At 38.7% G+C, this 12994-nt stretch overlaps 1 protein-coding gene across 2 annotated transcripts in view; it reads right to left on the reverse strand.

Annotated features, from left to right (window-relative positions):
• Positions 1-4018: 4018 nt before the first annotated feature.
• LOC131103174 (E3 ubiquitin-protein ligase rnf213-alpha) overlaps positions 4019-12994 on the reverse strand; it is a 48943-nt gene continuing 39967 nt past the window's right edge. For both annotated transcript variants that reach the window (XM_078797059.1, XM_078797058.1), the window contains exons 52-65: positions 12879-12979; positions 11950-12106; positions 11093-11267; positions 10134-10219; positions 9812-10060; positions 8369-8501; positions 8102-8185; positions 7861-8041; positions 6508-6709; positions 6354-6431; positions 6097-6294; positions 5930-6019; positions 4666-4844; positions 4019-4490 (exon numbers count right to left, since the gene is read on the reverse strand). In XM_078797059.1, coding sequence (XP_078653185.1) covers positions 4328-4490; positions 4666-4844; positions 5930-6019; positions 6097-6294; positions 6354-6431; positions 6508-6709; positions 7861-8041; positions 8102-8185; positions 8369-8501; positions 9812-10060; positions 10134-10219; positions 11093-11267; positions 11950-12106; positions 12879-12979 — 2076 coding nt within the window. In that variant the 3' untranslated portion in view covers positions 4019-4327. The remainder of the gene's footprint in view (positions 4491-4665; positions 4845-5929; positions 6020-6096; positions 6295-6353; positions 6432-6507; positions 6710-7860; positions 8042-8101; positions 8186-8368; positions 8502-9811; positions 10061-10133; positions 10220-11092; positions 11268-11949; positions 12107-12878; positions 12980-12994) is intronic.

Here is a 12994-nt window from a genome sequence, read left to right on the forward strand (position 1 = left end):
TACTTTATTTTACTTTTACTATATGTGCATACATAAAATAACAGTAAAGAAATTGCATTAAAATTCATTTGTAGCTGCTAATACATACAAACAGTAAAGATGGACATATTTCAGCCAAGTGGATTGAACCACTTTTAAGTCTAGTTAAGTAGTTTTACTTTATTTTACTTTTATTAAATATGCAAACATAAAATACATAAAATAACAGTAAAGAAATTGCATTAAAATTCATTTGTAGCTGCTAATACATACAAACAGTCAAGATGGGCATATTTCAGCCAAGTGGATTCAACCACTTTTAAGTCTAGTTGAGTAGTTTTACTTTATTTTACTTTTATTATATGTGCATACATAAAATAACAGTAAAGAAATTGCATTAAAATTCATTTGTAGCTGCTAATACATACAAACAGTAAAGATGGACATATTTCAGCCAAGTGGATTGAACCACTTTTAAGTCTAGTTAAGTAGTTTTACTTTATTTTACTTTTATTATATGTGCATACATAAAATAACAGTAAAGAAATTGCATTAAAATTCATTTGTAGCTGCTGATACATACAAACAGCAAAAGATGGGCATATTTCAGCCGAGTGGATTAAACCACTTTTAAGTCTAGTTGAGTAGTTTTACTTTATTTTACTTTTATTATATGTGCATACATAAAATAACAGTAAAGAAATTGCATTAAAATTCATTTGTAGCTGCTGATACATACAAACAGTAAAGATGGACATATTTCAGCCAAGTGGATTGAACCACTTTTAAGTCTAGTTAAGTAGTTTTACTTTATTTTACTTTTATTATATGTGCATACATAAAATAACAGTAAAGAAATTGCATTAAAATTCATTTGTAGCTGCTGATACATACAAACAGCAAAAGATGGGCATATTTCAGCTGAGTGGATTGAACCACTTTTAAGTCTAGTTGAGTAGTTTTACTTTATTTTACTTTTATTATATGTGCATACATAAAATAACAGTAAAGAAATTGCATTAAAATTCATTTGTAGCTGCTGATACATACAAACAGCAAAAGATGGGCATATTTCAGCTGAGTGGATTGAACCACTTTTAAGTCTAGTTGAGTAGTTTTACTTTATTTTACTTTTATTATATGTGCAAAAATAAAGCATTTATTTATTTATTTTTGCCCCCCAAAAATGTGCTTACTAAAAATACAGCCCTACTTGATTTTACAATGGTGAAATTATTTTAGCTATCCATTTTGTGGAGGTGAAACAGGAAACAAAAAAGCTGCATTCAATCATGGAAACAGCGAGCACCAAATGTGTATTGTGGCTGGTTTCGCATTTCGCTACAGCGTTGCAGTGCACTCACCACAAGGACAAATATACAGCTCTGCGTTTCTCGGTTGCATCGGACCTCTTAATGGCGACGTTGCTTATTTTGCCCCCATTTTGCCAAAGAGAATGCCAATTGTCTCAGGTTCACACAGGCCAAGGCCGGGGGGGGGCTGGAGGTCGCTGCGCTTTGTCTGCCTGCCACTGTACTCCACTCCAGAATCCATATCTGTGGAATTAAAAGCAAGGATAAATATTATTAAGTGCAACCGGAGATGGTGTTGTGTATTTGTGCTGGGGGCCGGGAAAAGAGGTGCAGTGAAATCGAACACCGCTATGGTGCGGCGACCGCAGGAGAGCTTAGTTGAAGGCAGATGAAGCGTCTCCCTCGGAGAGGGGCGGCGGGCATCGGGGAATAGAGAGGTGAAAAGTCAAGGTGGCGAGTGACGTCGTCTCTGCTGGCAATGAATGCATCTTGGGGGCGACGGTGAACGCAGCGCTGAATGAAGAATCAACATACTTAATAGCATGTGCTTGACAAAAGGCTCAAATGCCGTACTTAGTTTACTTATTTGACACTACTGACTTGCTCCAACATGGGAATATTGTTTCTCAATATGGATTGAGTAAGGAACTCAAACAATGCACAACGATGAGCCAATTCAAGAAACAATACAAGCAGTTGATGTTTGCTAAATACAAGGATGAAGAGTCTTGAACCAGTCATGATGTGCTATATATATCACTATATTGACACTTACTATGGTACACATTATGTCATTGGATGCTCATATCACCTCGTACTTAAAGTAAAGTAAAGTAAAGTAAAGTAAAGTAAAGTAAAGTAAAGTAAAGTAAAGTAAAGTAAAGTAAAGTAAAGTAAAGTAAAGTAAAGTAAAGTAAAGTAAAGTAAAGTAAAGTAAAGTAAAGTAAAGTAAAGTAAGCAAATCAAAGTAAAGTAGTGTGTAAAGTAAAATAGTGTGTAAAGTAATGTAAAGTAAAGTAAGCAAATCAAATAGCGTGTAAAGTAAAGTAGTGTGTAAAGTAAAATAGTGTGTAAAGTAATGTAAAGTAAGCAAATCAAATAGCGTGTAAAGTAAAGTAAAGTAAAATAAAGCAAAATAGTGTGTAAAGTAAAGCAAAGTAAAGCAAAATAGTGTGCAAAGTAAAGTAAAATAGTGTGTCAAGTAAAGTAAAATAGCATGTAAAGTAAAATAGCGTGTAAAGTAAAGCAAAATAGCATGTAAAGTAAAGCAAAATAAGGGTGTAAAGTAAAGCAAAATAAGGGTTTAAAGTAAAGCAAAGTAAAATAGCGTGTAAATAAAGGTAAAGTAAAGCAAAATAAGGGTGTAAAGTAAAACAAAGTAAAATAACGTGTAAATAAAGGTAAAGTAAAGCAAAATAGGGGTGTAAAGTAAAGTAAAGTAAAGTAAAGTAAAGTAAAGTAAAGTAAAGTAAAGTAAATTAAAGTAAAGTAAAGTAAAGTAAAGTAAAGTAAAGTAAAATAGTGTGTAAAGTAATGTAAAGTAAAGTAAGCAAATCAAATAGCGTGTAAAGTAAAGTAAAGTAAAATAAAGCAAAATAGTGTGTAAAGTAAAGCAAAGTAAAGCAAAATAGTGTGCAAAGTAAAGTAAAATAGTGTGTCAAGTAAAGTAAAATAGCATGTAAAGTAAAATAGCGTGTAAAGTAAAGCAAAATAGCATGTAAAGTAAAGCAAAATAAGGGTTTAAAGTAAAGCAAAGTAAAATAGCGTGTAAATAAAGGTAAAGTAAAGCAAAATAAGGGTGTAAAGTAAAACAAAGTAAAATAACGTGTAAATAAAGGTAAAGTAAAGCAAAATAGGGGTGTAAAGTAAAGTAAAGTAAAGTAAAGTAAAGTAAAGTAAAGTAAAGTAAAGTAAAGTAAAGTAAAGTAAAGTAAAGTAAAGTAAAGTAAAGTAAAGTAAAGTAAAGTAAAGAAAGCAGGAAGTGAACAAATGTAACAGTTGCTGATTGTAAAAGTACCAGATGGAGGGGTAGGATTTGATAAGCTTTGCTTCTTCCTACCCCGCCTCTCGCCCGAAGACAGCTGGCATAGGCTCCAGCATGGCCGTGACGATAAGAGGTAGAAAACGAATGAATGTTGACTTAAATTTTGGATCAGCTGATTTTACTTTGATGCTCATTTGCAATAAATTACTGAAAAAAAAATGTTTTGTCTCACTCCCATTTCTTCTTTTTGAACCTTCGAACCTCCTAAAATTGTTGCAATTTCTCATCTTATTTTTATTTTGATTAGGAGTGTCTATATATCACAGGGTTTTTTTTACCTGGATGGTGTGGTTTTGAAAAATAAAAAATAATTTAAAAAAATAAATAATAATAAAAAATAATAAATATTTTTTAAAATAAATAAATAAATAAGAGGAAAATATTGACTAAAAAAAATTAGAATGCCCCATAGAAAATACAGTGGAGAAGTGCTACTTTAACTCACACTGAATCCACTGCGGCTCCGGTCCTGATCCAGTCGGGCTTGCCTCACACTCAAACCAACTCCAGAAGACGCAGCGGCGAGCTCCGCTCTGGCTGCGGAAACCCACAGCTTGACCAGAGACGGAGCTGCACCACACAGCATGAGCCTACAACACGTATTTCGGAGTAAGCCTACCAGAGTCCTTTCCTTATTTAAAGCTTCATCTGCCACTGCACCAAATAAAGATTACACATGAGGTCAAGTATGATAGGATTGTATTCACAAACAGAAAAGTTTCAAGTTACAAACCTGGCAAGTTATATTTAAGAATTGTGTCTTCAGGCACATCAGGAAGAGGCTGAAACTACAACAGGCAACTTGTGTAACTTGAAGGAATCATGGAGTACATGGAGCATCACATACAGTACATATTGTGGAGTACAGCTGAAGAGAATACAAGAAGAAAATAACAGAAAATCTTGTATGATATGTCAAGATGTCCGTCAACTAGTTTGGACTGTGATCAACGTGAGCATGCAGAAACCTTACAAAGAAGGCCACGCCCTCTCATCCTATTTGACGCCGACTGCACTCTTTTTTGATGGAGTTGATGAACTTCCAGGTTTCGACACAGTGACAAAGGCAGATATTGTCCGGGAAGTGCTGGTCCAGGTGAGGCGGAAAGTCCAAGTCCTTGCGCATCATGTAAGCCTGCAGTGATTCCTTCAGGCTTTTAAGAGACACAAACAGGGTCTTTAACTCAAAAAGTGGAGACATACCTCAAGCTAAATAAATGAATATGCTTAAATTAGGACTATTTTTCCCCACTCCGTGTGTGTGTGTGTGTGTGTGTGTGTGTGTGTGTGTGTGTGTGTGTGCTTGGAGGAGGTAATAAAATGGCTTACGTCCAAAATGGCTTGTAGGTATCCGGTGCTTTGGGATTCTTCAACACCAGGATTAGGAACTCGTGCATCTCCAGCAGGAACGTGTCAGTGCTGCTCTCATGACAGAAAGCAGTCAGCAGATGGCGCTCATTCTCACCCAGGTCCTTCTGGTAGTCAGGACAGACTCCTCCGAAAGGGTCCTGGAGGAATTGGAATGGAAAGAAGTGTGAATTTGGAGAGCTTCTAATCTGACACTTGGTAATGGTAATGGTTTTATTTCATTTGAACATGCATCAGATTACAATTGAATGCATCCCATAATTAATTCACAGTTCCACATGTCCAAAAGGAGTAGGAAGAAGCAAAGCTTATTAAATCCTACCCCTCCATCTGGTACTTTTACAATCAGTAACTGTTACATTTGTTCACTTCCTGCCTTTATAATATTTTTTTTAAATTAAATTAAATTAAATTAAATTAAATTAAATTAAATTAAATTAAATTAAATTAAATTAAATTAAATTAAATTAAATTAAATTAAATTAAATTAAATTAAATTAAATTAAATTAAATTAAATTAAATTGTGGGGCGGCACGGCGGTCGAGTGGTTAGTGCACAGACCTCACAGCTAGGAGACCAGGGCTCAATTCCACCCTCGGCCATCTCTGTGAGGAGTTTGCATGTTCTCCCCGTGGGTTTTCTCCGGGTTCTCCGGTTTCCTCCCACATTCCAAAAACATACTAGGTTAATTGGTGACTCCAAATTGTCCATAGGTATGAATGTGAGTGTGAATGGTTGTTTGTCTATATGTGCCCTGTGATTGGCTGGCAACCAGTCCAGGGTGTAACCTGCCTCTCGCCCAAAGACAGCTGGGATAGGCTCCAGCACCCCCGCGACCCTCGTGAGGATAAGCAGTAGAAAATGAATGAATGAATGCATTTTATTTTATTGTATTTTATTATGAATTATCCTTACTACCCTTTATTGCAGTACATTTAGCGAGTGAAGATTGCTTTTAGAATTATTAGCCCATACTTCCACACAATAAGTAAGATATGGTAGCATGATTTCTGATTGAGAACAATTTTTGCTTTGTTCAATATTGAAATGTTTCTGGCCACTTGGAAACCGTTTAAAAAAATTGGGGTAGCATCATCGCAGTGCAGGACTTTCATAATACGACAAAAGCGGTACTTCTGTTCTGAGACAATACTAAAATACCAGTTGATATTTGGGGTTCCATTGTACTGAACTGGAGTGTGGCTAACTTGTGCAAAGCATTACCTTCTTCAGCATCAGCATCGTTTCTGATTTGTGAGCGGTCAGCAGCTGCCACAGTGCAACACAATGCTTTAAAGAGCACTGCCTCAACACCTGCGACGTGCAAAAGAAGACATTATTAAGTAGGGTGAAAAGGCAATAGAGAGTAGCAACTTCTCAAAACAGCCGACCTTGAGGATGTGCTCAGAAATCTGGTTTCCCATCTTCAGCACCTCCTCCAGGTAGGAGGAAAGCTGCATGTCAGCGTCTCTCCCATCCGTGGCGAGGAAACCGAGGGCCAATTCCAGAGTGGAGAGGGCCTCACACGCCTCGCTGTAGTTGTTTAGATCCCTCAACAGATCCAACACGGTCAGAGACGGAAGAGTTTCCTGTTTGCACACAGTTGGTAAGCAACTTAACCTCCTTATAATGACTTTGAAATACTCACTTGTTTGACTTTTTTATTGACGTCTTTCAGGATGGTCTGATAGTTGCGTTCGTGTCTGTTCACGAGTGTCGGGATTCCCTGTAGTTATATGAAAAAAAATCATACGTCGGTGGAACGTCTTGCTTTTCCGTTTTGCGTCCTTGTGTGCACTCACCTTCAGATAAATCAGCGGTTTTCCCAGGAGAAAGCGGGAGACAACCTGCATCTGGATCTTGGGCAAATCATATTCATGGAGGGTGTCCTGGCCCCTCTCGATGCTGTACTGGGTGTTGGAAAGAACCATCGGCATCACATCCCTCTCCAGCTCATAGTGGATCACATGCAGGTCCGTCAAATCTGCAGGGCTAACTTTGTAGCTGGGGGAGGGGAAGACAGGTTGGTTGTGGCAGCGACTCTCGCCTTGACTCTTACCTTGGCATGGTGAGATAGCTACATCTTTGAGTAAAATACAATACTGAGCAGTTGATGTTTGCTAAATACAAGGATGAAGAGTCTTGAACCAGTCATGATGTGCTATATATATCACTATATTGACACTTACTATGGTACCCATGATGGTTAAATGGTAATGGTTTTATTTCATTTGAACATGCATCAGATTACAATTGAGTGCATCCCATAATCAGTTCACAGTTCCACATGTCCAAAAGGAGTAGGAAGAATCAAAGCTTATTAAGTCCTACCCCTCCATCTGGTACTTTTACAATCAGTAACTGTTTCATTTGTTCACTTCCTGCTTTCCATAATACAGTTTACTTTTACAATCAGTAACTGTTTCATTTGTTCACTTCCTGCTTTCCATAATAATTATGTCATTGTATGGTCATATCACCTCAAAAAATAAAATAAAAAAATAAACAAAAATTAAGAAAAAAAATACATAAAAAAACAAAAAAATAAAGAAAAATTTTAAGCTATATTGGGAAAACAGGAAGTGAACAAATGTTACAAACAAAAGTAACAAAGAATGCACAACGATGAGCCAATTCAAGAAACAATACAAGCAGTTGATGTTTGCTAAATACAAGGATGAAGAGTCTTGAACCAGTCATGATGTGCTATATATATCACTATATTGACACTTACTATGGTACACATTATGTCATTGGATGGTCATATCACCTCATACTTCGGTACATGACAAAAAAATTACAAAAATAAAATAAAATAAAATAAAATTAATTTTAATTTTATTTAATTTTAATTAATTAAAATTAATACATTTAATAGAAAACCCCAAAAAACTTAAATTATATTAGGAAAGCAGGAAGTGAACAAATGTAACAGTTACTGATTGTAAAAGTACCAGATGGAGGGGTAGGATTTAATAAGCTTTGCTTCTTCCTACTCCTTTTGGACATGTGGAACTGTGAACTGATTATGGGATGCATTCAATTGTAATCTGATGCATGTTCAAATGAAATGAAACCATAACCATTACCAAGTATCCTATACTAAGGCTGACAGTGTGTCTTCCCTCAAAAAAGTGAGCAAAGAGCGCCCTCACCTGGTCTCCTCTCCCATGTGTTTATCCACACAGGATATCATGCCATTGTGCAGGCTGATGAGGTAGCTAACAAGGGCTGTAGAGCACATGCCGAGGCCTTGTCGTTGAGGAAACAGCACCCTGAGGTCACTGGTGGTGTCAAGGTCCTTCTGACAGAACTCATCAGGCAGCTTGATCTCACCTGACAGACGACATTCGGGTCAGACTGGAAAGTGTGCTACTTTGGAGGCTTTGGATTTACCTTTGGTTGCCAGAGAGGATCTGAGCTGATTCCAGGTAGTTAAGAAGGTGGTGATGTGTTTCTCATACCAGGCTCTTAGCGAAGCTACACAGAAGGTAGAAGGTTAAAGTGTCATCTACGGTGAATTGGGCATGATGTACCCACATTTCACTGGGGTTTACATTTAGACATTTGAAGCATTCTACAGGGATGTACCATTCTTGTAGGGGGGATGACAGACGACACTTGATCACGCTACAGGACGATGGTAAGATTGGGTTTCAATACCTGCTTTCAAGCTGTGTAGAAACCCCACGATGGTGTCGCACGTAATTTGGTTGAGGTTTTGAAACTTCTTGACAAGTTCTTTCTGCAGAGTAAGGATGTCAGGGAGGTGCCTCACCAGCCGCAGCTCAGCCTCCTGATACAAACATTAGAATGATAAAGTGCTCAAGTTGTTAATATTCATTCATTCATTTTCTACCGCTTATCCTCACGAGGGTCGCAGGAGGTGCTGGAGCCAATCCCAGCTGTCTTTGGGTGAGAGGCGGGGTCCACCCTGGACTGGTCGCCAGCCAATCACAGGGCACATAGAGTCAAACAACCATTCACACTCACATTCATACCTATGGACAATTTGGAGTTGCCAATTAACCTAGCATGCATGTTGTTGGAATAATTTTACTTTATTTTAGTTTTATTGTGTGCGAGATTCATATTCAATATCTACCGTAAAAAGATACACTTTTAAAAAAGGTACTTCTAATAGCTTTTTAAATATATATATCTAATATTATAACAACAGACGAGTGGTTACTTTTTGTTGTCATGCACCCAGCCCCCCCCCCTGATTTGAAATACTACAGATACTGATAATATTTATTTATTCATTTATCTGTACTGTACAGACTGAACTTGAAATTGACCAGGGAAAATGCAACAAAATTGATATTATTAATTAAAAAAAAAAATATATATATATATGTATATATAAAATTATAGGGGGCTGCACAGTGATTGAGTGGTTATCACACAGGCCACACATCTAGGAACCCCAAGTTCGATTCCATCCTCGGACCTCTCTGTGTGGAGTTTGCATGTTCTTCCCGTGCATGCGTGGGTTTTCTCCGGGTACTCCGGTTTCCTCCCACATTCCAAAAACATGCTAGGTTAATTAGCGACTCCAAATTGTCCATAGGTATGAATGTGAGTGTGAATGGTTGTTTGTCTATATGTGCCCTGTGATTGGCTGGCCACCAGTCCAGGGTGTACCACCGCCTCTCGCCCAAAGACAGCTGGGATAGGCTCCAGCACCATCGCCCTCGTGAGGATAAGTGGAATAAAATGAATGAATGTGCACTTGGCGGGACAAAACAGGAATAATTCTATTACATTTTCCATACAAAGTACAACAATGTGTCTCTCACACAATAAAACTAAGATAAAGTAAAATTATTCCAACAACATGCATGCTAGGTTAATTGGCGTCCAAATTATCCATAGGTATGAATGTGAGTGTGAATGGTTGTTTGTCTATATGTGCCCTGTGATTGGCTGGCCACCAGTCCAGGGTGTACCCTGCCTCTCTCCCGATAACAGCTGGGATAGGCTCCAGCATCCCCCGCTACCCTCGTTAGGATAAGCAGTAGAAAATGAATGAATAAATGAATGATGTGTTGAAATAAGAGGAGTAAAACGCTTCATCCATCTAGATCCAAAGCAGTTACTGACCCGTTTTAGAAACCTCCGTAACACAGGCAGGTTGTCCTTGCCCTTACTCTTCTCCACCAGGTGGATCAAGTGCAGCAGAGACACTTTCTCCCTGCAGCTCCACACGGCTGACGTGTGGATGGGAGAATCTGTCGGAAGTGACGTCAAGAAGAAGCCTGGATTGTCACACAGCAGCCTTGTGATGGCGTTGGAGTTGTGAGAGTTCGTCTGGATGAATATCTTCATTTCTTTCACCTGTTTGTCCAAGTGCTGCAGGGAGGGATCAAGCACAGATTAAGTCTCACAGAGTGTCTAGTTCATGAATGTTAAAAAGGCACAGTACCGTCAGTTTAGCCATGATGGAGTTGCTCATTTGGACCTCCCATTCATTTCTCATCTTTTTGGTGGAAAGCATCTGGTAATCGCTCACTGAAAGCATGAACACAAACAGTCAGTTCATTTGTTTCAGGTACAAACCAGCAGCCATGATAAAATAAAGCCGTACAAAATTTGATAGTTACCATATTCTGGATTATAAATAATTTTTTATCAATTTTTAGGCTCATCTGGCAACTTATAGGCCAATGTGACTTTTATTCATTCATTCATTTTCTACCGCTTATCCTCATAAGGGTCGCGGTGGGTGCTGGAGCCTATCCCAGCTGTCTTCAAGCGAGAGGCGGGGTACACCCTGGACTGGTGGCCAGCCAATCACAGGGCACATATAGACAAACAACCATTCACACTCACATTCATACCTATGGACAATTTGGAGTCGTCAATTAACCTAGCATGTTTTTGGAATGTGGGAGGAAACTGGAGTACCCGGAGAAAACCCAGAGATGGCCAAGGGTGATATTGAACTCGGGTCTCCTAGCTGTGAGGCCTGCGCATTAACCACTCAAACACCATGCAGCCTGGTTAAAGTTAAATTCATTCATTCATTTTCCGGAGAAAACCCACGCATGCACGGCGGGGAGAACATGCAAACTCCACACAGAGATGGCCGAGGGTGGAATTGAACTTGAGTCTCCTAGCTGTGAGGCCTGCGCATTATCCACTCCACCACCATGCAGCCTGGTTAAAGTTACATTCATTCATTCATTTTCCGGAGAAAACCCACATATGCACGACGGGGAGAACATGCAAACTCCACACAGATATGGCCGAGGGTGGAATTGAACTCGGGTCGCCTAGCTGTGAGGCCTGCGCATTAACCACTCCTTCACTGTGCAGCTCGCAATTTTTTCAGAATCAAGAAAAAAGTAGAGAGAACCAGATACAGAATGAGGTTTGTCTTACAGTTTTGCTCCTGCTCGGGTTCCAGAAGACTGCTGAGCAGCAGGTGAACAGTACCCACTGCATCATCTGTCCCTTTCTGCAGACATTTGACAAGATGCTCTATATCTTTTTGCAGGTGAGCAAGGAGAAAAGGCCCTGGGTCTGTGACCGGTGGCCTGATGATAGAAGCGACCGCCTGTGAAAACAAGATACAAAACACAGAAATCATCACGGATCGTCCAAATAATCCAAAGTCAGGTACTGAACAAATCAGCTCAAAAGTGAACATTTTGTGTGAGTGGCACCACCTGAAACACTTATATATATACTAGGACTACGTTAAAAAGCCATAGCATTTCAGTATGTGGAATCAAACTATGGAATGGATTGAGTAAGGAACTCAAACAATGCACAACGATGAGCCAATTCAAGAAACAATACAAGCAGTTGATGTTTTCTAAATACAAGGATGAAGAGTCTTGAACCAGTCATGATGTGCTATATATATCACTATATTGACACTTACTATGGTACACATTATGTCATTGGATGGTCATATCACCTCATACTTCTGTACATGACAAAAATGTAAAAATAAAAAAAAATTAAATAAAAAAAACATTTAAAAATTTAAAAAGTAAAAATAAATCAAAATAAAAATTTATTTAAAAAAAACTTAAATTATATTAGGAAAGCAGGAAGTGAACAAATGTAACAGTTACTGATTGTAAAAGTACCAGATGGAGGGGTAGGATTTAATAAGCTTTGCTTCTTCCTACTCCTTTTGGACATGTGGAACTGGGAACTGATTATGGGATGCACTCAATTGTAATCCGATGCATGTTCAAATGAAATTAAACCATTACCATTACCATTACCTCGGATTCTTTGGAGGCTCCAACCAGCATGGCCATGTGAGTAAGCATGCGGATGATTGTGAAGGAAACAGGAGAAAGATTGTTGGTGTCCAGCATGTCCGCATTGTCCCTTCGACTGGGGTCGCCCAGGATGTGGCCTTGCTGAGTGTTGCCACCTCTGAAAGGGAATCAAACATCATGTATCAATGATAATCATATTCCCCGGGATTTCTCAACTATTTACACAAACTGCCCTGTTTTGATTACCGATGATCTAAACTTACTTATTCCACACTTCTGTTTTGCCAACCGCCAATAAACAACACAAGAAGAAAAACACCAGGAAGAAGAAAGCACCTGACAACTTTCCAATTAAGCGGATACCTCAATCGGATTGGGGAAAGGAATATTCCACCCCTGTGAATTCGATTATGTATTCATTCGGATTGGCACTTTTCTTTCGGAATGAGGTGTATACAAAGGTTACATTCTTTCCGTTTGAGCAAATAACCCGAATGGAATTGGAATATTTGGGTCCATGTAAACGTGGCTAGTGTGAGGCCGGGGTTATCTTTTACTATTCTGTGGGTCAGTGATGTTAAAGAGGAAGAGTGTGATGATAACCATAGAACCACAAATGCGTCCTACTGCAACACAGAGAAAGGTCTGGCTGCTCAGTACAATATGAGCAATTAAACAAATAAATATTACTTATAAATAACAGCTAAGGTACGCCACTTGGCCACTTAGATGAAGTATACCAATATAAGGCATTCAGATGACACATTCAAATACACTGTGTTGATATGTAGTATTCCAAACAGCATAGTTTCAGTATTCGGCTCCACAGAATAGCAGAAATAGGAATTGTATGGTCTGAGATTACGCTTCCCAGTCGACCCAACAAATCATGGAGCGTCTGCATGATCAATGAAAACCAGGACACTTACGTCGTTTCAACAACTTTAAAATTCTCCACAGGGTTGTGGTCGATGCCGCCAATCAGGACACCACAGTCAAGGCAGTGATAGGTTTGCATGGGCTGGCCGCACTAGTCACCAAAAAA

The sequence above is a fragment of the Doryrhamphus excisus genome, linkage group LG16, assembly GCF_037039965.1.
Source record: "Doryrhamphus excisus strain RoL-2023G ecotype Guam linkage group LG16, RoL_Dexc_Guam_v1.1, whole genome shotgun sequence".
Lineage (NCBI taxonomy): Eukaryota > Metazoa > Chordata > Actinopteri > Syngnathiformes > Syngnathidae > Doryrhamphus > Doryrhamphus excisus.